Source organism: Ahaetulla prasina, chromosome 8, assembly GCF_028640845.1.
Source record: "Ahaetulla prasina isolate Xishuangbanna chromosome 8, ASM2864084v1, whole genome shotgun sequence".
In the NCBI taxonomy this organism is placed as follows: Eukaryota; Metazoa; Chordata; class Lepidosauria; order Squamata; family Colubridae; genus Ahaetulla; species Ahaetulla prasina.
In genome coordinates, this window is record NC_080546.1 from 25,903,904 (window position 1) to 25,928,145 (window position 24,242).

Sequence of the window (24,242 nt, forward strand, 5' to 3'; positions counted from 1 at the left end):
TTAGGTCAGCTGAGCTGAGAGAATAAACGGCTCAAAGTCACCCAGCAATCTTTCATGCCTAAAGTGGAATGAGAACTTAGTTTCTTGGTTTCTAGCCTGGTGCCTTAAACATTAGATCAGACTGGCTCTCTACACCAAATTGCCAGTCCAACAATAGAAGAACTGGCTCAAATGAAGTTGGATACAACTGCTTAAAAAATGAGCAATAAATCTATTGTGTAAACAGTCTTAGAAATTGATGTATTAGTCTCTATCAAATACTTATCAAAGTGATTTTTTATTATGGTAATTAATTTGATATGATTGTTACATGTGCATGTAGCTTGTCCTTTTTATCTTCTGGGATACTGAGGACACTAATTGGCAGGTGGTATATCTGCAGAAGCTGGTCACATGCTCCATCCACCATCAATGATGCATTCATTGCCAGTCATGTATGCTGACTGAAATTTAGGAGAAAAAAAATAAGTTAGAAAATAAAAATAAACTTGGCATTCAAATGATAAACAGCAACCATAGAATTAAATTTTAAATGCTAAAATACTTCAGAAAGGAATTTGATTTCTAATATAATAGAAGGAAACACTAATAAGATTTAATCCATACACTGATAATCTATCCCTTTTTAACTTTTATATTAATCCCCTAGTCGATTTTTTACAGAACCGTGATCTACACCCTCCTAATATAGCACAACGCAAAATCCCGATTTTCCTATATGCCGACGATGCTGCTATTATATCACAAACTCTGATAGGATTGAAGAGAGCAATTAAGGTAACACTTGGCTTCTGCAGACAGAATAAGTTGGTCCTTAATTTTGATAAATCAAAAATTTTAGTTTTTGCTAAAAGACCAAGACAATACTCTTGGAAAATTGAAGGACACAGATTGGAACAGGTTAGGACATTTAGATATCTGGGGGTGGTCTTCCACTCGCAAGGGACATGGAAGGCACACCTAGAGCAGACATGGCAAGCAGCCAATAGGTCCTCAAATGCTATTAAACACTTCTTTTATACAGGAGGAGGTCAATTAGTACCTGCTGCTTAAAACTTTTTGAGGCCAAAACATTGGCGCAGATTCTTTATGGGGCACAGGCAGGAATCCTTGTAAAAAGAAACTTGCTAGAAACTATACAAACCAAATTCCTGCGAGCCATCTTAGCTGCACCCAAAGGAACTCCAAATGCCTATTTAAGAATTGAGACAGGTATGCCCCAAATTCAGGTAAGAGCCTGGAAGATGATGATCATCTATTGGCTAAAGATTCATTTCTTAGATCACAAGCTGGGCTCTTACGGCTGATATTCTTAATGTCCCTAGGCTTTGACAAAGCAAAGCAAGTGATAATTGAAAGAATGAGGGACATGGAGTTCCAAGAATTAAACAGGTTGTCTCTCCATAGTAGGAACAAAATCAAACAGGGTGTGTGGGAATCAGCAGGATAGCTGAATGATCTGATCTCCCCAAAACAAAGAATAGCTTTCTTCAGAGCCAGGTTTAATATTCTCCCCTAAGCACTTCTCCAGGGTAGGTATAAGAAAATACCAATAGCAGAACGGGTATGTATATGTGGTAAAGGAGAAGTCGAAGATATCTCACATATCTTATTGTATTGTGAGTTATACAGAGTATGTAGGTCAATATATATTCTCCCCTTACTAGCGAGATTGCCAGGGAGGACAGACGACTTTTAGGTAGACTTTCTCCTCCAAGACTCAAATCCAGCTACTACACGTGCAGTGGCAAAAATTTTGTGTTGCTGCAATGTCCACAAGAAAAAAATTGGTAACCGAATTATAGATGTCAACTGATGCCAACTTTTTAGAGATATATATAACTGTTATGGGAAAAATACATTTACTCACATATCTGATGGTTCTACATGCATGTAAATTAGGAAGGGACCCTATTGGTTGAAATCATGTATTTTAATCTTAGGAATGGTACTAGACATGATTGATGTCAGTAGTATTTTAATTTTAAGTTACATAACAGATAACTGGTTTTTATCATAGTTTTTATTTGATATGTAATATTTTATTCTTGAATTTTTAATTGTATATTTACTGAGTGTTTTTTTTAATTTGTTCTGGCCTATGGCTGTAATAAACTTACTTACTTACTTACACAGACTGATAATGTGGCATAATTGGTTTTGAATCTAGTAATGAACTACAGTGACTTGAGTCCAAACGTTGCAAATGTCCCTGCACTCGCTTCTCTTCATCTTTGTCTGGATCTTTAATCAAACTATGTATTTAATAAAAATCTACAACTGAAGATTGAAATCTCTGAAAGAAATTAAGCTTTGACCATCTTGCACTGTAATTTTGAAACGATTTTCACATTGCTTCTGTAAATACTTATTTTAAATAAAAGAGGAAGTTAATTTTCACTGTATCTAAGTATTCTGTTCTTCATCATAAAGTCATCTGTGGGAAAAAGTTCCTAGGGATCCATTTAGAAATAGAAAAGGAAATGAAATAAATTATGTTGATAATCGATAACATTTTCTTTTATCTCTGTTTCCCTATTCATACAGTTCTTACAAAACCAAAACTGGCTTGGAATATAAATTGAAGTTTGATTCAGTGCCTGACATAAACTTGGTGTAGTTGTTAAGGTGTTGGCCTAGAAACCAGGAAATTGGGAGTTCTAGTCTGCTTTAGGCATGAAAACCGGCTGGGTGATTTTTGGGCTAACTCACCTTTCAAGATTTTTGTTATAGAGCAAATGGAAAGAGAAAGAAGTATTGGTATGTTCACTGCCTTGTGTTGTATATGGAAAAAAAGGATGGAATAACAAGATTTTTATCTTGTTAAGATAAAATATTTAGAAATGATTTGCCATTGCCTGATTCTTTAGGCTGAGAGAGAGTGACTGGTTTATGGTAACCCATTGGCTTTGTGCCTAAGGCAGGATTAGAACTCATGGTCTCCTGATTTCTAACCTAATGCCTTAACCATACAACCAAACTCTCCCTCCCTCCCTCCCTCCTTCCCCCCTCCCTCTCTCTCTCTCTATTTATATATATATATATATAAATATATCTTTGGTTGTTTGGGTTTTCTCCCGTGTAAAAAACACCCGTGAAAACCTCAGAAAACACACACACACACACACACGCACGCACACACACATATATGTGTGTGTGTGTGTGTGTGTGTGTTTTCTGAGGTTTTCGCGGGTGTTTGTATGTAGGTCTTTGGTTATTCAGGTTTTCTCCCACGTAAAATTGGAAGTGTCTTGACGATGTTTTGACGAAATCCCATTCGTCATTTTCAGGCTAGGTATTTACAGCTTCGTGCTTCTAGGAGAAATGTTTATTCACAGCATGAATAAACGAGATGATACCTCCCGTCTACCAGCTATTTGGAAACCTGCCCTTATCGACAAACGAGTCCCTAACATGAAGAATGACGCAAGACCCACACTCATGAGTGCCACACAGCATGTCACCACCACACATCCACGCGGAAAGCAAACTCAAAACCACACCGATGATGAAGCACGACCACGGACCAGAAGCCAGACCGCAGCTGCATCATTAGCCATTTCAAACCCCTCCAATCCATACATGCAGCAGACTGACACCCACCATGAAGATGTAGCACGACCACGAATGCAAAGCCAAATAACAGCAATGCAGCTCACCAACTCAAATCACCCTGCATCTCAGACCAACCTGAGCACAACCAAGCCCCCCCCAAACAGAACACCCCCCCATCCAATCAGAGCACAGCCAACCCCACCATCCAATCAGAGCACAGCCAAACCCCCAACCAATCAGAACATACCTTTACCCAATCAGAACACAGCCAAGCTCCCAACCAATCAGTTCAAACCCCCACTAGCAGTTAAAAGGAAGAAACAGCTGCGATTACACATTTCTCCTAGAAGCACGAAGCTGTAAACACCTAGCCTGAAGATGACGAATGGGATTTCGTCGAAACGTTGCCAAGACACTTCCAATTTTACACGGGAGAAAACCCGAATAACCAAAGACATATATATATAATTATATTATTATTTATTTATCAAATTTTTAAACTGCCTATGTCCCTCACAGAAAGGCTCTGGGTGATGTACAATAAAATATAAAAACAATACATAAAAAAAATAAAAATTCAAAAGAGGCAAAGATATTTAAAACATGTATTAAAAATTAACTGAAAGGCGACAGGAGGGCTCTCAAGGTGGCAAGCAGCCACATGGTTATGTTCTCCTCTGGGCTCCCCATGCAAGACCACAGAGCCATGTTTTCACAAGGCAAGCAAGCAGAGGTGGGTTTCAGCAGGTTCTGACCAGTTCTGGAGAATTGGTAGCAGAAATTTTGAGTAGTTCGGAGAACCGGTAGTAAAAATTCTGACTGGCCCCATCCATTCTCTGCCTCCCGAGTCCCAGCTGATCGGAGGAAATGGGGATTTTGCAGTGTCCTTCCCCTGTCATGCCCACCAAGCCACGCCCACCAAGCCATGCCACGCCCACCAAGCCACACCCACAGAACTGGTATTAAAAAAATTTGAAACCCACCACTGCCAGCAAAGTGGGGGCCTGTTTTATGTCCGGGAGAGGAAAAATGTTCCACAGGGCAAGGACAATGGCAGAGGAGATTGTCTTCCTGAACCCCATCAATGAGAATCATTTGACTAACAGGATCTGCAACATTCCTTTCCTTTCTGACAGTGTAGGATGGGCAGATTGTAATGGGACAAAAACAGTCCTATAGGTAGCTTGGCTATGCCATATAGGTCATAACCAACACATTGAATTGGATTGGAAGCAAATTGGCACACTGCAGGTTTACGGAGAAAAAGTGTTACATTTCCCCTTCTTTGGGCTTCCGCTATGTGGCCACATTCTATGCCAGCAGAAGTATGGTATTGGCACAATTTACCAAGAGGGTGATAAAAACTGCTGTGCTACTAATTCCAGAAAGTAGCCAACAAGCACAACTTAGAAAACAAATATGCCCAAGTGTGTTACATAGATGCTGTATCCTCATGGAGGACACTAAGGATAATAAGAATTTGCAAACCTCTCCCAAATGCATAAAATCCTGAGGACTGTTGAGGGGTTTTAATTGCATTTGTTTATATATTTAACAATCAACCTCTTCACTCTTCAACTGTTTCTGGCAATTTTTGTCAAATTGGACAAATGTTCACAAATAGATGTACAGAAATAGAGTTTATGCCGATATGGCAGACTCCATACATACTCCCAATCAGGGGGATCATCCAGTTTTAAAACTCAAAATAAAAGACCATAAGCCACACAAAAGAGAACATCAAAGGATTCATTGCAGCAATTAAATTTGCTGATTCCACCTTCTTACCGAGGTTGGTTTTGGCTTGTCTGAACAATGAAGCATCACTGGCAGAGAGTCTATATGCCAGCAGCAATATGGGAGGGGCACTTGAAAAGGCAACAGGGAACTCCCCAGCTTTGAGCCATTATCAGTGTGGCGATTGGTTATGGCTTCAAGATATCTAAACTGATCAACCATCTGAAAACGTAAAACACCTAGAGCCGTCTCCACTGATGGGCTGAATAAATCTTTTTTTTTTTTGCAAAATTTTTTTATTTTTCCATAATAATTCCCACAATTTGACCAGTGTACAATACAATCACTTATCCAACAATCAGTCCTATACTCAAATTATACTCAGTCAGGGCTGCTCGACTGCCACTCCCCCCTTTAATCCTTTCTTCCCTTCTCATCCTTCTTAAACTTCCCCCACCACCTTCTCCTCGCTTTCCTACTTCCCCTCCTCTTTCCCACTTCTCACTACCATCCTTTCTAACCCTCTATCTTCTCCTTCTTCTCCTCCTCCTATCCTTTCTTCTCCTCCTTCTTTCCTCCCTACCCACCTACCTACCTACTTTTTTCCTTCTTTTCTCCTCTTTCCTTACCCTTTCCCTTCGGGAGTGTTTGCCGAGCAGTCCCGACATTACACCATTCCAACTTGTTTAATTCTACCATTATTCCTGTACAATGGCAACCAATCAATTTATAGTCTTCCCTTCCCGCCTCCTTCCCCGAGACTTCCCAGAACAGAATACAGGGTATTGTAACTAACAAACATAATCTAAAATATAACATAAAACATATTCCATTTCACACCATCACACTATCAATTCCCTTCTTTCTTAAACTAATACATAATAATTCCTAACTTCACTCAAAAACTAATTGATATTTTTTAATCTGATACTTATTTTGAATATAATCAATCCACTTCCTCCATTCCAATATATATTTTTCTTGTGTACAGTCTTTCAAGTAGGCAGAAATTTTTGCCATTTCTGCTAAATTTGATACTTTACTAATCCATTCTCCAATTGTAGGTAAGTCTTCTTTCTTCCAATATTGTGCAATCAATAATCAACCTTGTGGGGATCAACCTTGATGTCTACTGACAGCTAAACTAGAATTCCAAATGACTGGGACCAGCAATATTTATTGTGATTTTTATGAAAATCAACAGAGACCACCCAAGCAGTAAAATCTCTGGCAAACTTCTGCACCTGCAGCTATTACACAGGTGGGACTCAAAACGTCTCCTACCAGAGGAACGTGCTGGTTTTAGAGCAGATAGAACTGTAGAATTGATCAATGCCTCGTATTTAAAACGGTTTAGCATTCTGAATTCAAGGGCACAAAGTTAGTCTGAAGCACTGATAGCCACATAGAACATAGCGTATGATAAAGGCCACGCCAACCAGATTTTGAAGCAAGCACCGAGTTACAGGCCACAAAGGGCAAGCCCTGATTGGTTGATGATTCTCTGCAAATAGGGCAGAGTTGGGGGTAGACAGGGATAGAGCTGCAAACAAGGATCTGAGGAGACCCCTCTGTAAGAAAATCACAGCCACTGCATTAGGAAAATAGGATACTGCTGTGGATGTGCATTGAAACTTCAAGCAAAGAGAAAAGCATTAGGAAGCTTCAAGCAGAGACCTACCAGACCATGGCATAGCTAGTTATCATTTATTCTTTCTGTGTTACTATTCAGTCTAGAAGTCAATGGCAGTAGGTGGAATAGGAGCAGAGGAAGAAAACTTTCCCTGTTTCATTGTGATGGACTGGGTAGGAAAGCATTAAAAATATTTGAAGGAAAATATTACTTGGTTTCACTGCAAAAATAGTTTCATGTTTAAGGAAATTTGTTTGCCAATTGAATCTGACTTATCCCCTTATATAATTACCTTAATTATGTAAGGTAAAGGTAAAGGTAAAGGCTCCCCTCGCATATATGTCTAGTCATTCCCTACTCTAGAGGACGGTGCTCATCTCCGTTTCAAAGCCGAAGAGCCTCTGTGGTCATGTGACCGGCATTACTCAATGCCAAAGGCACATGGAACACTATTACCTTCCCACCAAAGGTGGTCCCTATTTTTCTATTTGCATTTTTTACGTGCTTTTGAACTGCTAGGTTGGCAGAAGCTGGGACAAGTAATGGGAGCTCACCCTGTTACGCGGCACTAGGGATTCGAACCGCTGAACTGCCGACCTTTCGATCAACAAGCGCAGCGTCTTAGCCACTGAGCCACCGCATCCACTGTGTAAACATGTAAGCACCACGTAAACACCATGTAATCGCTGTTATAAAGTTATTTTTAATGGTGTTGAAATCCTATACCTACATCCAGACATACTGCAATGCCACCTTGGTTGATTATGCAAAATTTTACGGATGAAGTATAGATTGTCCAATATTAAAATATTTTTCCCCAATTGAAATACACAGTGCAGTTGGTGCCAGAATTAAAACTACGATTTGGCTGAAGAATACATCCCCTTTCTTTAATAACCCATTTTGCATGGTATTTATTGTGGCAATAAATATGTGCATGACATCTTTCCAGTGGCACATTTACCACACACAGCTTGATTTATATTTCAAGGAAATAAGGGCTGAAATTCACTATAATCATAATGTCCCATACAGCACATGAGTTTTCTATTAATATAATTCTCACACATATCATACTTCTTTCATCTTCTGAAAGAAATTTGGAACTGTTTTCAGATTTGGGCGGGGGGGGGGATTATTAGTCATGCAGCCTAATGCATTTCTTAAATGGGACTGTAATGCAATAATACAGAAGGACATTGGTGCGGATCAAGATTACTGTGCTAATCATTATGTTATTAGGGCCTCTGGCTGAACTGGTGACTTTGTGCTATTATTAAAGTTTTATTACTATTAAAACTGCTCATTTCATGAACTATCTTCTGAATTTTAAATTTGGTATTCAATTAACAGTGGGAAACTTGGGGTACTTGATGACTAAATTAAAAGTACAGTTCCCAGACCTCTATAGGTTATGGTAAAAAAAATCAACATAACAATCAAATCAAGCTTCACATTATAATGGTTCCCCAACCCTCACAACTGGCCATATAATCTGAGATGGCCAGAAGCTAGAACCAGGGGTGAAATCTACTTACCTTCCCTACCGGTTTGGAAGTGCGTACATGCATCACATGCAATTTTGAACCCTTTGCGCATGGACAAAGCTTTCTGCGCATGCGCAGAGGGTAAAAAACAGGAAGTAACAACATCTGGGTGGAGCCTCACGCTGCCGCTGCTACCAGTTCTCTGAACCACCCGCCACCGCTACAGGTTCATCCAAACCACGGCTCGCCATGGCTCTTACCTATAAATATCTATAAAAATATCTACTATATATTTATATCTTTCTTCTTATCAAATCCCCATGTTAACAGCAATCTCTTAAAACAACAGGAAGGTTCTATTTAAAACAACATATGGCTGATCCAAGAAACTTACTTCATCAGAAGCCAGATACACAAAGAGGTGGGCAATTTCCTCAGCGGTAGCCAATCTGCCCATCTTCTGCCTGGCGAGAAAATCTTTTAGTGCCTGGGGGAGAAATGCCATTGGCAGTAAATATTCAGCCCTGGAATTAGGATTTTTCATCATCAGAGGTCACAGATCAGCATTCTAACACTCCCTACAAATAATTTGATGAGGATCAAAATCTTATGTTGTTTCCAATATATTATTCAAAAAAATGTAAGACACCTACAAAATCTAGAATGCAAATTAACAAAGTTTAATTATGGTAAAATATGGAACATTTGATACATTTGCTCTTTGGTTAAAAGAATAAACAATCAACTCTGAAATAATTTGCTAACTGAAATAGCCTCGAAAATAACAGTTGCGTCCTTCAAGATTCAAGATACATTTATTTTAAACATTTTCCATCTCTCTTTCTGAAACATCTTCTCAAGCATGTAATACTGTACATCAATAGTGCACAGATAAGTACTGCAAGGTCTAGAAAGTACAGGTATACAATGTTATCACCAGGCACAGTAGCAAATAATTAGCATAACCAATGAAACCCACATAAATTAAAAACTTATTTAAATGGGACAGGACTCTAGTGCCTGTTCTGTATATCCAAAAAGACTAAAAGGGCCAATTATACATCCTTTGAGACTTTAAAGAGTTATCTAGCTTATTTTGGCACTGGAGGGAAAATGTGTCATTAGCACAGCTCTTTGAGAAAACTGTAGTAATGATTTGCTGAGCTTTTCATGATCCCTCAAAGTCAGCATACCGAAAGCAGCCACCCTTTTTCTAATGATGCAATTAGTCTAGTAGGACTCCATAAAGTCCTACAGCAGAAGAAGACATCTCTACTGCCATCATAGTATAAGAATTTGATCTCGGTTGAAGACAGTACTATTACAAACATGCTGTAATTCTGTAATGTTATGGAATGGCAGCTCAAGCAAATCAGTTATGTTTTCCTTTATACCAGGAAGAGTGCTGTTACCTTCCCACCAAAGTGGTACCTATTTATCTACTTGCATTTGTATGCTTTTGAGCCGCTAGGTTGGCAGGAGCTGGGGCAAGGACAGGAGCTCACCACGTTGCGTGGAAGTCAGGTCTTGAACCTGGGCTGCCAGCTTTCCAGCCAATAAGCCCAGTATCTTAACCGTTGAGCCACCACATCACCCAACAGCGCCCAACAGTGTTCTGTGATGTCATGCTGGCCATGATGGTGGAAATGTCTTTGAACAGTGCAGGCTCAATGGCCTTGAAACGAGATGAGCACCACCGTTTAGAGTGGGCAATGACTAGCAGAGTAAAATCTGCAGGGACTCCCTTTACCTTTTTTTAATACCATGAAAGGCAGCACTTTGCTGTGGTCTTCCTGACCTCTCCTCTTCGGCCACCTGAAAGGCTGATTGTCAACTCATCAACAACCACCACCTATATATTTGGCTTATTAGATCAATCTAGAAGAAAATACCAGGAAGAGTCTAAACTAGACTTCTGCCTGAAGTTTCATTTCTTTATTATGTTTTGTATGCTACCAAATACATATGGGCTCATGGCGACTTATAATTAGGCATATAATTAAGGAAAACATTTTAATTGTCCTATTTACCTTTCTAATTGCACTTTGTTTGCCTTTTCAAATGTCCCAGTAGATGGTAACAATGTGTCTTTGCATAGGAGCTTCCCAGCAAAAATTCCTGTAAATATTTGGGAAAGTCTTGTAGAACTAGCTGCTATATGTGTTCCTTCGTTGTGCACATGTATATTATAATAAGATGCATTATATACCTGTTCTGGATCAGGTCTTGCTTGGATTCTTTCCCTCAGAGAAGGAGTGTCAACAGTGCCTATAAAACATAAGCAAATCATAATTAAAAATGACACCATTCAGTTCATGAACAGAGTTGGGTCATTTTCTAATTAGACTCTTGATGAGGTTAAAAAAAAGTACTTAGTACTATAAATCAGATGTAGCTGATATATTGTAAGCATATAATCCCTTAGATCAGGGGTCTCCAACCTTAGCAACTTTAAGACTTGTGGACTTCAACTCCCAGAATTCCTCAGCCAGCTTTGCTGATCCACACAATCAAAGGCTTTAGCATAGTCAATGAAGCAGAAGTAGATGTTTTTCTGGAACTCCCTAGCTTTCTCCATGATCCAGCATATGTTGGCAATTTGATCTCTAGTTCCTCTAGATCTTCAACTTTGAGCTACAGTTTGAATTCTTTTGCTGATTATTTTGAAAATAATCAAAACAGAGATTGTAGAATATTACATACCAGGACAAACACAGTTGCATCTGATTCCTTTTTCAATGAAGTCAGTAGCTACAGACTTGGTGAGGCCAATAACTGCTGCTTTTGAAGTACTATAGACACATCTATTGGGAATACCTAAGGGAGAAAGGATTAGCAATCAGGTACTTAACTAAAGCATATTCAATAATAAAGAGAGATTATGTTCCATTTAGTATTGGCCCCCATCTCCATAATGGCTCTTTTGAATAGTGTTGAGCTGCTCCAGACTATTTGGTTAGTTTGGTTATCTTTTACAAAGAGTATTTTGTAGATGGACCAATTCTCTGCTTTATACAAATTTCTGAATTTTAATTGTATGGACATATTTCTATTTGTTTTCTCCCTTTTCCTCCTTTTTCGGGAAGGAAACAAATTACATAATTCTCAGCCAGCATTTTAGTTGAGAATGATCAAATCTGTAGTTGAAAACTACACATACAAATGATAGCTAAGTTTTTGTTGTCCATCTTTTTCAGCATATACCATATTTTTCACACTATAAGACGCTCCGGACCTTAAGACGCACATTAGCTTTAGAGAAGGAAAACAAGAAAAAAAATCTGCCACTGCCTCCTAGCATCCACCCAGTATTCATCTGGCTAACGTCCTTGCAGCAAACAGCAAACAGCCTGGTCAGCTTCAGCATGTTACTGCAGCCTCAGCACGTGGCTCATCAGGGTTCCACTCTGTTGCACTCACCACTGGTCAACTGAGCTGAGCTGCCGCCGCCAGCGGGGAACAGTGGAGCCTTCACTGCTGAGCAGCTGATTGGAGGTTGGAACGGCCTCCCAGAATATCACCAATCAGCTGTTCTAGGTGGTGGGGATTTCTGCTGCCTCTTGCCACCATCACTGTTTGCCATCGCTGCTGATCACTGCCGCCACTAATCGCCACCGCCACCACTTACTGCCTCCGTGATCCCTATTGCCGATCGCTGCCGCCTATTGCCACCACCTATTGCCGCCGTCACTGTTCATTGCTGCTGATTGCTGCTATTCACCGCTGATCACCGCTTCTGATTGCCACCGCCAATCGCTGCATCTGCCGATCGCCGCCCTGATTGTCGCCATTTGGTACCAATTGCGCTGCCAATTGCCGCTGCCAAATGGAGGCGCTGGTGATTGGCAGCACTGTTCGGCAGTGAATGGGGGTGCAGCGGAAATCGGCATCAGCAATCACTGCCACCTAGAACAGCTGATCGGTGATATTCTGGGAGGCCGATCCAACCTCTAATCATCTGCTCCGCAGTGACGGCTCCAGCGTTCCCCAGCAGCGGGAACCAATCCCCACCCCCCTGCCACAATATTCACTGTATAAGACACACAAACATTTCTACCCACTTTTTTTGGGGGGAAGTGCGTCTTATAATGTGAAAAATATGGTATATTTATTCCCTTTCATGCTAGATTGAACCAGTTGTTATCAGCTACTAACCTTTGATACTGGATGCCACAGAAGACATGTTGATAATGTTACCGGATTTCTGTTCAAGCATCTGTTTAAAAATTGAAATGTTAAAAGCTGTGATTTCATAATTATCTTATTTTATAAATGTTTTACAAGTAGAGATTTAAAAGTACTATGTAATCTGAAGAATGCGTTGTTTTCATGTACAAGGATCATAGACGGCATAACAAATATTTGACACAAATGCAAGCTTTTCCCAGTTTGGTATACTCTGCAATTTTAAATTAGATAATTCTCAGCCAGCATTTTGGTTGAGATTCATCAGTTCTGTAGTTTAAAACATATGAGATTCCAGGTTCAGAATGACTAAACTACAGTATATGTTTTTGGCTTAATCTCATAAGCTTTTGTGCCAACAATCACACACTTTTTGATCTCTGCTTCTACTAGCTTCAGCCACCATGGCCAATTGCAACACATTATGAAATGTTTGGACTGAAAATATGAAAGGTATCAGCTGCTTCTGCCTTACAGGATTATTATAAGGATTCCAGATATCCTTCCAAAGTACCAAGGTTGCCTACCTCTATAAAAGATAACACATATTAGGTGCCTTGAGAATTTTTCAACTTCCAAATTTCTTTTCATCTTACCCAGTTGCTCTACAGACATCAGAAGTCTCAATCTTACCTTAGGCAGGAATGTTTTGATCATGAGATACATGCTACGAACATTGACTTCCATTGTGTAGGCCCAGTCTTCTTCCTCACAGTCCAAAATAGTACCATGGTGAACAAAACTGCAGCAGAAGAAACAACTGTTTTATTTTACTTTCTGAAGCACATAAATTGTCAAGGTAACAGATAAAACCACAAATTAAAGATTCAGGGCAAGTCCTAGTATGCTGAAACCATGCCTGTTGTTTCCGAACTACCAAGATGATGAGTTTGCACAACATATGGGATCCACAAAATGGACAATCACATTTACATTTTCTGAGAAGTGAATTTGTACATATTGGCAAACCCACCGGCAAAAAATTGGAACTGCAGAGGTGTCATAGTCTCTAATATACATATACCATATTTTTGAGAGTATAAGACACACTTTTTCCCTCCTAAGAGAGGCTGAAAATTTGGGTGCAGCTTATACTCCGAATGTAACTCCGCGCGGTGCCCAAAATGGCTACCCAGAACAGCTGCTGCCTTCTCTTATCCTTCCGTGCTTTGATTGCTTTGGTCATTGGAGCTCCCTCCAAGGATCAGCTGTGCTTTTGAAGCTGTTTTTCAGCCCCAACCCGAGTGAAGTGCTTTGCCTGCTTTTCTAATTGTTGCTCCCTCCAATAATCTCTGGTGGCTCAACAGGCTAATGCAGCCTGTTATTAACAGCAACTGCCTGCAATATTGCAGGTTCAAGTCCCACCAGGCCCAAGGTTGACTCAGCCTTCCATCCTTTATAAGGTAGGTAAAATGAGGATCCAGATTGTTGGGGGACAATAAGTTGACTTTGTATATAGTATACAAATGGATGAAGACTATTGCCTGACATAGTGTAAGCCGCCCTGAGTCTTCGGAGAAGGGCGGGATATAAATGCAAATAAAATAAAAAAAAATAAATAAAAATAATCAGCTGTGCTTTCGAAGCACAATCCCAACCAGCCCCAACCTCAAAACCAGCAAGCGAACTGATGTCCTGGGACTAGCCAGATGAATACCTGGTAGGCAGAAATCCCCCCTCCCTATTTTCCTCCCAAAAAATGAAATGTTTCATTAGACTTCCATGCCATCTTGATCAAAGAGTCTAAGATATGCACATGCGCAAAAGTACTTCCAAAAACAAAAGCCATTTCACAAATTCAATTTCCATTCAAACAAGAAAATGTTTTGACCCATGTTATCTTAGCAAGGCAAAGTCAAAGAAGAAGTGGACAGACAGAACCAATTCAAAATATCTTGCTGCCTGAGAGAAAAAAAACAAGATGGCCCCCACTCGATTTTCTTCTGCAGAACCAGGAAGATTCCTAAGAATGATTCAGAAATGCAAAACATGACCCATTTCTCTTTCTCTCCCCCAAAAAAGGGCGACAGAGGGGGAGATGTTACTCTTGCCCTCTACCATCTAGCAACCAAGATGTTGGCTTTATTTAATGAAAGAGAATTCTTGGAGGCAGGTATGTTCTGGAGACATAAAAATTGGGACCAGCCTTTGCAGACCTATTCCTATTTGGTAGTCACATGTTTAGGCAAACTCCTGAAGCAAGAAGAAAAAAAAGATGTCTTTTGACATCAGCACCCTGCACGATGTTGGAATGAATGAATGAATAGTTAATGAATGGGTGGATGGATGGATGGATGGATGGATGGATGTAGAGCAGAACTCTCCATACTTTCTAATCACAGGGAGTAGCTTTGCACAGAGAACCCAAATGCTACTGATGCTGGTTCTTCTTTGAATTATGAAGAAATAGCAACCCCACAAGCTTTAGCCTGACATAGTCCTCAACATTCATTTATCCCTGGAAAGTTTTCTTTTACATGAATCTATCTCTTTATGAGATTGCCTACATGTGATACAGATAGTTCTCCACTTATAACCATTCATTTAACAACCACTCGAAGTTACAACAACACTGAAAAAAAGTTACTTATGATTGGTCCTTGCACATCACCACCTCAGCATCTCCACGATCGTGTGATCAAAATTCAGGCACTTGGTAACTGGAATATGTTTATGAGAATTGCAGCATCCCAGGGTTACGTATTGCCATTTGTGACCTGCCCAGCTGACTTCAAACAAGCAAAGCCAGTGGCACAAATTGGATTCACTTAACGACCACATGACTCACTTAACAACCATGGCAAAAAGATGGTAAGATTGGGCATGATTCAACAATTGTCTGGTTTAGCAATGAAAATTTTGCTCCCAACCATGTCGAAAGTCAACTATCTGTATCAGCTTCTTAGAAAGCATACAAAAAACATCATAAATGTTAAAGTTGTTCTGCTTGCAGTAACAAATTTATTTATTTATTTATTTATTTTATCACATTTATATACCGCCCTATCTCCCTAGGGACTCAGGGCGGTTCACAGGCAAGTAAAAAAGTACATATAAATACAAACTAAAATAACAGTTAAAAAACTTATTCTACATGGCCGAATTATTAAAAAGCAATATAAATAATAAAACCCATTAAAAACCAGTATAAATTTAAAATCTAATGCAGTCCTGCGCAGATGAATAAATGTGTTTTAAGCTCGCGACGGAAGGTTCGGAGGTCCGGAAGTTGACGAAGTCCTGGGGGGAGTTCGTTCCAGAGGGTGGGAGCCCCCACAGAGAAGGCCCTTCCCCTGGGTGTCGCCAGACGGCATTGCCTAGCTGATGGCACCCTGAGGAGTCCCTCTCTGTGAGAGCGCACGGGTCGGTGAGAGGTATTCGGTAGCAGTAGGCGGTCCCATAAGTAGCCCGGCCCTATGCCATGGAGCGCTTTAAAGATGGTTACCAAAACCTTGAAGCGCACCCGGAAGGCCACAGGTAGCCAGTGCAGTCTGCGCAGGATAGGTGTCACACGGGAGCCACGAGGGGCTCCCTCTATCACCCGCGCAGCCGCATTCTGAACTAACTGAAGCCTCCGGATGCCCCTCAAGGGGAGCCCCATGTAGAGAGCATTGCAGTAATCCAGACGAGACGTCACGAGGGCGTGAGTGACCGTGCACAAGGCATCCCGGTCTAGAAAGGGGCGCAACTGGCGCACCAGGCGAACCTGGTAAAAAGCTCTCCTGGAGACGGCCGTCAAATGATCTTCAAAAGACAGCCGTTCATCCAGGAGCACGCCCAAGTTGCGCACCCTCTCCATCGGGGCCAATGACTCGCCCCCAACAGTCAGCCGTGGACTCAGCTGACTGTACCGGGATGCCGGCATCCACAGCCACTCTGTCTTGGAGGGATTGAGCTTGAGCCTGTTTCTCCCCATCCAGACCTGTACGGCTTCCAAACACCGGGACAGCACTTCGATAGCTTCGTTGGGGTGGCCCGGGGTGGAAAAGTACAGCTGGGTGTCATCAGCGTACAGCTGGTACCTCACACCGAAGCCACTGATGATCCCACCCAGCGGCTTCATATAGATGTTGAACAGAAGGGGCGAGAGAATCGACCCCTGCGGCACCCCACAAGTGAGGCGCCTCGGGGCCGACCTCTGCCCCCCTGTCAACACCGTCTGCGACCGATCGGAGAGATAGGAGGAGAACCACCGATAAACGGTGCCTCCCACTCCCAATCCCTCCAACCGGCGCAGCAGGATACCATGGTCGATGGTATCAAAAGCCGCTGAGAGGTCTAATAGGACCAGGGCAGAGGAACAACCCTCATCCCTGGCCCTCCAGAGATCATCCACCAACGCGACCAAAGCCGCTCAGTGCTGTAACCGGCCGGAAACCGGACTGGAACGGGTCTAGATAGACAGTTTCATCCAGGTGTAGGGAAACTGATATGCCACCATATTTCTACAACCTTCGCCAAGCGAAGGTTGGAGACCGGACGATAATTACCTAAAACAGCCGGGTCCAGGAAGGCTTCTTGAGGAGGGCCTCACCACCGCCTCTTTCAAGGCGGCCGGAAAGACTCCTCCAACAAAGAAGCGCCAGAATCGCCTGAGCCAGCCTCGTGTCACCTCCTGAGTGGCCAGCACCAACCAGGAGAGGCACGGGTCCAATAAACACGTGGTGGCATTCAACCTACCCAACAACCTGTCCATGTCCTCGGGAGCCACAGGGTCAAACTCATCCCAAACAATGTCACCAAGACCACCCTCAGACGCCCCATCTGAATCGCCGCAATTTTGGTCCAGACCGTCCCGAAGCTGAACGATTTTATCGTATAGATAACCGTTAAACTCCTCAGCACGTCCCTGTAACGGGTCATCCCGCTCCCCCTGGTGAAGGAGGAAACGAGTCACCCGAAACAGGGCGGCTGGGCGGTTATCTGCCGACGCAATGAGGGAGGAGGCGTAGCAACGCCTCGCTTCCCTCAGTGCCACTAGGTAGGTCCTATTATATTATATTACATTATTAATGTTTCATTTACAAGTTATTTCTGTTTGCTGAGTAACATTTTATGTTACAGCAGTTATAACCCAGAATCATAGACACGTTTATATCTTCCACTGAATCACTGAATAATTTTCTGACTTATTTGGAAAATGTGGAACTGAAATTCAAATTCAAAAATAATTGGACCACACTCAACTGCCTGAATAACAGCTTTTTAACAATAGCACTGATGAAGAATAGGATATTAAAGTCAGTTGAAGTCAGCTCTGAGTCCATTCAGGTTAAGTACTCTGGAACTTTCTTGAGGATCTAGGAAAGGAATGTCTGGAGAAATCAGAGGCAAATGAAGAAAGATTCATGATAGAGATACAGTTGACCTACATAGCTAAAAGCAAGCTTTGGCAGCACTGCTAAATAAACACAAGATTGGAAACTTAAATTAAAATGATCTCATGGAATGAAGAAAACCTGAACTTGACCTGACAAGTCTAAGCAAATGACATCTGACAATTACCGAGAACTAGGACTTTGGGAGAGTCGTTTATGACGACCTTCTTCAATCTAAAGTCCATCCACTATCCAAATATTTGGCCTTCCAACTCCTAGAATTCTCAGTCAGCATAAATTCTGCTGAGGCAACTAGGACAGGGGTCACCAACCTTGGCAACTTTAAGCCTGGTGGACTTCAACTCCCAGAATTCTGGGAATTGAAGTCCACCAGACTTAAAGTTGCAAGCTTGGAGACCCCTGAACTAGGATGTCACATCGACACATCTGGAACGTGCCAGGTGGAGAGGGCAGAACACCCTCAGAACTTTTGACAGCTGCTTTGTGATTTGCTCATTTATCCTCTCAAAATAGCCGGGTGGCCCAAGAACAGAAGCTGCCAGAGGTTCTTATCTGCATGGCAGCCTTCGGTGTAGGCCTTCTAGGCCACAACTTTGCTGCTTATATTAGAGCTTTAAGAAAGACAAGATAGCAAATGTGAAGGCCATGGCAGCGCCCTTGTTTTCTCTGCTTAATGCTTTGCTCGTTGCCCAGAGCTACCCTGAATCCTGAGGTTTTACCTTGAATTCACTACCCCATACAATATGAGAAAGAGCAACTAGTACTTACTATATAGATAAGCCATAGGGATAAAACATAACAGACTTGTTTCTCTACTTGCCTTCCGTAGGTGGTGGTCTGGAGATGGGATCACATAATACACTTTGCTAAACTCTGGAGTTAAATAATTCAAGGAATACCTGGATAACTTTCCAGTTCTCGAAGTTTGGACTCATTGATATCTGTAGCAATAACTCGAGCTCCTTCTTTTGCAAAAGCCTTTAAAATCGAAAATATGCATATGTGTTCATTTTTACAAACTATAGCCAAACAGGTAAAAGCAGCACATTATTTTCCTTGTGTTTTTAATAGTAGTTATGTTTATTTTAAATTGTTATCATGTTCTTCTGTGCATTACTCTTGGTTCCACTGGAAAAATGGCTAACAACCAACCACAATAACAATAACATAATAAAAGTATTACCATCAAAGATTAAGGCAATTCTATAGAATTGTGCCTACAAAACTGGTTAGGAACTAAATTTTTTCCAGAGTTATTCTGGCAACTCTGAAACTGCTATTTCTGATATATGTTCTGAAATACCGGAGCATCTTCACAGACAGTGAAAAGTTCTGAAACTGCTGAAAAAAATATTTGCTGAAAAAAATACCGTAATGTCTTCTGCAAGCCATCCTGTAAATCAGGGGTCTCCAAACTCGGTCCCTTTAAGACTTGTGGACTTCAACTCCCAGAGTCCATCAGCCAGAAAAGCTGGCTGAGGAACTTTGGGAGTTGAAGGCCACATGTCTTAAAGGGGCCGAGGTTGGAGACCCCTGCTGTAAACTAACAATCTACTTGATGTGAAAAATGAAAATGTTCACATCAAATGAAAAGACTTTAACTTTTATATTCAGAAGAGAAACCAAAATATATTGGCTGAAAAAAAAATATTTAGCATATAGATATACTAAAATCAGGTTTGAAATGACATATTTAACCCAGGAAGTGGGAAGTATTAGCATAATGGATGGAAATTGAACAAGGAGAGATTCAACCTGGAAATGAGGAGAAATTTTCTGACAGGGAGAACAATCCTTCACAAATTGTGGGAGCTTCATCATTGGAAGCTTTCAAGAAGAGACTGGACTGCCATTTGTCAGAAATGGTGTAAGGTCTCCTGCTTGTGTAGGGGTTGGAGTAGATAAAGTACAAGGTCCCTTCCAACTCTGTTAATCTGTTAATATTTGTGTGTGTCCAGGCCTGAGGCCCCAGATGTGAGAAGGGTTCTATCTCCTGGCTGTGCTAACAACAGTTGAGTGTGACATCTTCCTTGGCTCCTGTGTATTTTAATCTCTGTAGTTATGATGGGAATTGTTTTTAATTGAAGATTTCTTGCCATCCAGAATTGCTTGAGTCACAGAAATTGAATATTTGCAGGATACTGACAGTTTGCAAAAATTAGAAAAATGCAAAAGAAAAAAAATCTTACAATTTCTCTTCCTAATGATTATGCAATCACTATCTAAAGGTAAAGGTTCCCCTTCCCAACTCTAGGGGGCGGTGCTCATCTCCGTTTCAAAGCCGAAGAGCCAGCGCTACCCGAAGATGTCTCCGTGGTCATGTGGCTGGCATGAATAAACGCCAAAGGTGCAGGGAGCGCTGTTATCTTCCCACCATAGGTAGTCCCTATTTTTCTACTTGCATTTTTTATGTGCTTTCAAACTGCTAGGTTGGCAGAAGCTGGGACAAATAATGGGACCTCACCCCATTACGTAGCACTAGAGATTTGAACCACTGAACTGCCAACCTTTCGATTGACAAGCTCAGCATCTTAGTCACTGAGCCACTGTGTCCCTATGTATCTAGTGGAGGGATAAAAAAGTGAAACTTGGGAATAGGAATGGAATGAAGTTTTCTGGAAGAAGCTGTAGCTGGCTAGCTAGCTAATGGATTTTATTGCAAATCTCAGCTAAATATATCTTATATATTGTTCCTTACATAATACTGTTTATTTTAAAGATTCTTATTGCTTTCTTCTGAGACTAATTTTTGAACTTGGATTCCAGCCAAGGATTTCCTTGGCCAAGAAAATCTGCCCAAGGATTTCCTAGGAGTCTCCCATCCAAGAAGTAACCATGCCTGATACTGTTTAGCTTTTTCAAAGTCAGCCAGTCATGAAAAGTTGGCATCTGATAGTGATGAAACATAGGCAGCATGACTATTATTCTGATAATATTAAATCCTTTCTCTTCATGTTTTTATTTTCACCACTTCTTCCAGCACATAGTCTTTAGCTTTCGCACTTAAAAGGTATTTTTGTATCTGAAATTTATAAAATTAATTGCACAGCCCCATGATGATATTCAATAAATAATTCTGCACTTACTTTAGCCACCGCTTGGCCAATTCCTTGGGCTGCAGCAGAAAGTACTATTACCTTCCCCTCAAGCCGCCCCATTTTAGAACCTCCGATCAATTGCAGGCCCTTATGGATTGGTGTTGATTATAGCTGCAAGGTAACATATGGTCATTATATTGCCCAATAGATCTCCATGCTTCTTTTGTACTTGTTATGATTATAAAGCTGATTTTAGAACTTAATTTACAAACAGATTTATTAGAGGGATGCTCTAATAAAGTAAGATACTCTAATATAGTAAGACAACTTCCTCATTAACAATCCAGATCTTCATTTATCTGCAGGTTATTTGAATGTTTTGAGTCTGAGAATGGATTACTTAAGTATCTAATTGCATAACCCAATTCTTTTTCATATGAAACAGATCACTCCACTCTTTAATTTGTAGTTATCTCCCAAAAGCCCTTTTATGCTCACTGATTTTGAATTTTATACTTGGCAAGGAAGTTTAAAGAGGGATTTCTAAGAAATAATAACGTGCTGGCTGGAGAATTCTAGGAGTTGAAATCCTCACATTTTAAAGTTGCTAAGTTTGAAAACGTGCTCTGAAGGGTTTGCACTTGACCTGAGTCCTTGAAAAGTGAACAAAAAGAAATACAAACTTTTCCATTGCGTTCCCTCAGAAACAAAACTGAACACGAATAATATAGTAAAGGTAAAGGTTTTCCTTGAACATATGTCCTAGTTGTTCTTGGCTCTAGGGGGCGGTGCTCATCTCCGTTTCAAACCCAAAGAGCCAGCGCTGTCTGAAGATGTTTCCGTGGTCATGTGGCCAGCATGACTAAATACCAAAGGCGCATGAAACGCTGTTACCTTCCCACCAGAGGTGGTCCCTATTTTTCTCCTTGCATTTTGCTTTCGAACTGCTAGGTTGGCAGAAGCTGGGACAAATAACGGGAGCTCATCCCGTTACGTGGCACTAGGGATTCGAACCACTGAACTGCTGACCTTTCAATCGACAAGCTCAGCATCTTAGCCATTGAAACACTGCGTCCCTGTTTAAATCATAACATTTCTTCAAATCTTCGCAGACCCCCTGTGACATCACGGCCCCCAGGAGTTCACGGACCACAGGAAGAGAACCACTGATGTACATTATACATAACTGTGGCTTGCAGCATTACTGTATGCTAGCCTTCCATACTGAAAGCAACTTTTCAAATATTTGTGGCAGTTATTGATCAAAAAGTCAAAGGAGTTTTATTATTCAGATAAGAAAGGATGAGGATTTATTAGGTCAAAGAATGAGGCACTACAAGATAAACTGTTAATGGAATTATTTTTCATAAGGAAGAAACATCGACTTCTCTTAAATTCTGTCTCTGGTTTTAAAAGAACAAACCCATTTCCTATCCTGGGAAGGGAAGGGCTGGACTTGCGCCTTTGCTTAAGTCATTCATCTCTCAATTTTGCTTTTGCTTCAGATATGTGTTATTTTGTGAATCCTGGCTGATTCACAATATCATTAATTAAAGGCATTGAAAAACTTTAATGAATGAATGCTTATAAACTAAAAAAATATATTAACTGTCTCAAATGCTCCAGTTCACATATCCCAGGACCAGCCAAGAAATGCAAGCTAATGTGGCAACATTGTCCCTGTCCTAATATTCCTTTTTACTTACTCTTTTCATGCATTCAAATTATGTTTATACTTTTACCTGTTATCTTATAGATGATTGTCAAATAAAAAAATAAAAAAATAAATCTGATGTATTCCACACTTCCATTGTCATAAATCCTTAAAAGAATTATTATAGGAATGGAAAACTGATGGGACCGGGCTTAAGCAAGCTGAACAAAACTAGAGCTAAAGTTTCATGTTAATTCTGGTTAGTCAACCTTGCTCCTTTAACTTATGAATTAGCAGACCCCGTAAATTGGATTGAGTGGAGCAGAGTTTAGTTAACAAACTGTTAACCAAACCCTTAACATAGTGGGACAATGCGTTGAGCAAATACAGCTCTAAATTGCTTGCATTTGAAAGATCACATGGGACTTAAAATATCTGCTAGTCTTTGATCACATGACACAGTTCATTATGGAACTTAATCTTTTGGGATCTTTCTCACAAGACTGGAAATAAGGTTTCCATCAGCTCTTCGGAGAAAACGCGTAGTTTGGGCATAAGGAAGTATGGGTGGAGCGGTTTGCCTTGGCTTCCAATATCTTTCACGGCAAAGCCTAATGCAATTAAAAATTCTTTCAAACTTCTTTTTGTCTCAGGAAATACAAAAAAAAACCAACAACCCAAAACCGGGCAGCCAAAATTACTCTCGCATGCTTTTCATAGTTTCTTAACGCTAAAAAATACATCATGACTGCAAAGAAGAAACTCACCGCAGGAATCCAGCAAGGAGTTTTACCAGGAGGCGGGCTTCGATTTTCTAAAGCATGATGGGATTTGTAGTGCAGCTGGTGGCAGATTATTTTAGCGTTCCCGCACGGCAAGAGTTTACACTGCCATCTAGCGAGGTGCTGACTTCAAACTTATTTGGTTGCATCGAAGTTAACCGTTAATTGTTTGAGGAAAGCTGTTGCTTAATGAAAATAGGAAAGATGTGGATAGCCGAGTATGAACTTCACCCCTCATATAGAAATGAACTCTCAGATGCCAGTTTAAAAATGTTATTCCCATTTTCTCCATCCAGCCTTTTTCAAACTGTTGTACTCAGGCTACAGGATGTTAGACCAGGGGTCACCAATCTTTCGGACCTCAGGGACCACTAAATTCCTAATTTTAATTCCTGTGGACCACTAATATGAATTTTTTAAAAAGATAAATAGTATTTAGTACAATATAAAAAATGCAAATAATTTTTCTGCGGACCACCAAAATTTTCTCATGGACCACCAGTGGTCCACGGACCACTGGTTGGTGACCGCTGTGTTAGACTACTATCCCAAGAGTTGCCAGGCAGCAAGAATCCAGCTAGGAATTCTTGGCAGTTGACAAAATTAGGAAATGCCGTGTGTATCATGGTACTTACATGTTGCCATGTCACTGTAACAAAGACACTTGTATAATATACCTATTTCCTTATATGTAAACAATGTTTCCCCCTCCTTTTTTTTTGCATCACCAAGAGTGCTATTCCTCTTGATTTTCACAATAGCAACCTTCCTAGTTTGTTAGATTCCCTTTACACATTTCTTAATACAATGTTTCTCAGTCTGGCAACTTGAA

The 24,242-nt window shown here is 40.8% G+C and overlaps 1 protein-coding gene across 1 annotated transcript; it reads right to left on the minus strand.

Annotated features, from left to right (window-relative positions):
* Positions 1-231: 231 nt before the first annotated feature.
* Positions 232-23,444, minus strand: BDH2 (3-hydroxybutyrate dehydrogenase 2). The gene is given in 10 exon segments (XM_058193219.1): positions 232-443; positions 8,807-8,899; positions 10,622-10,680; positions 11,116-11,229; positions 12,568-12,628; positions 13,231-13,357; positions 17,686-17,721; positions 18,790-18,914; positions 21,023-21,145; positions 23,396-23,444. Coding segments are annotated over 9 exon segments (741 nt in total). The 5' UTR covers positions 21,095-21,145; positions 23,396-23,444; the 3' UTR covers positions 232-389.
* Positions 23,445-24,242: the final 798 nt, after the last annotated feature.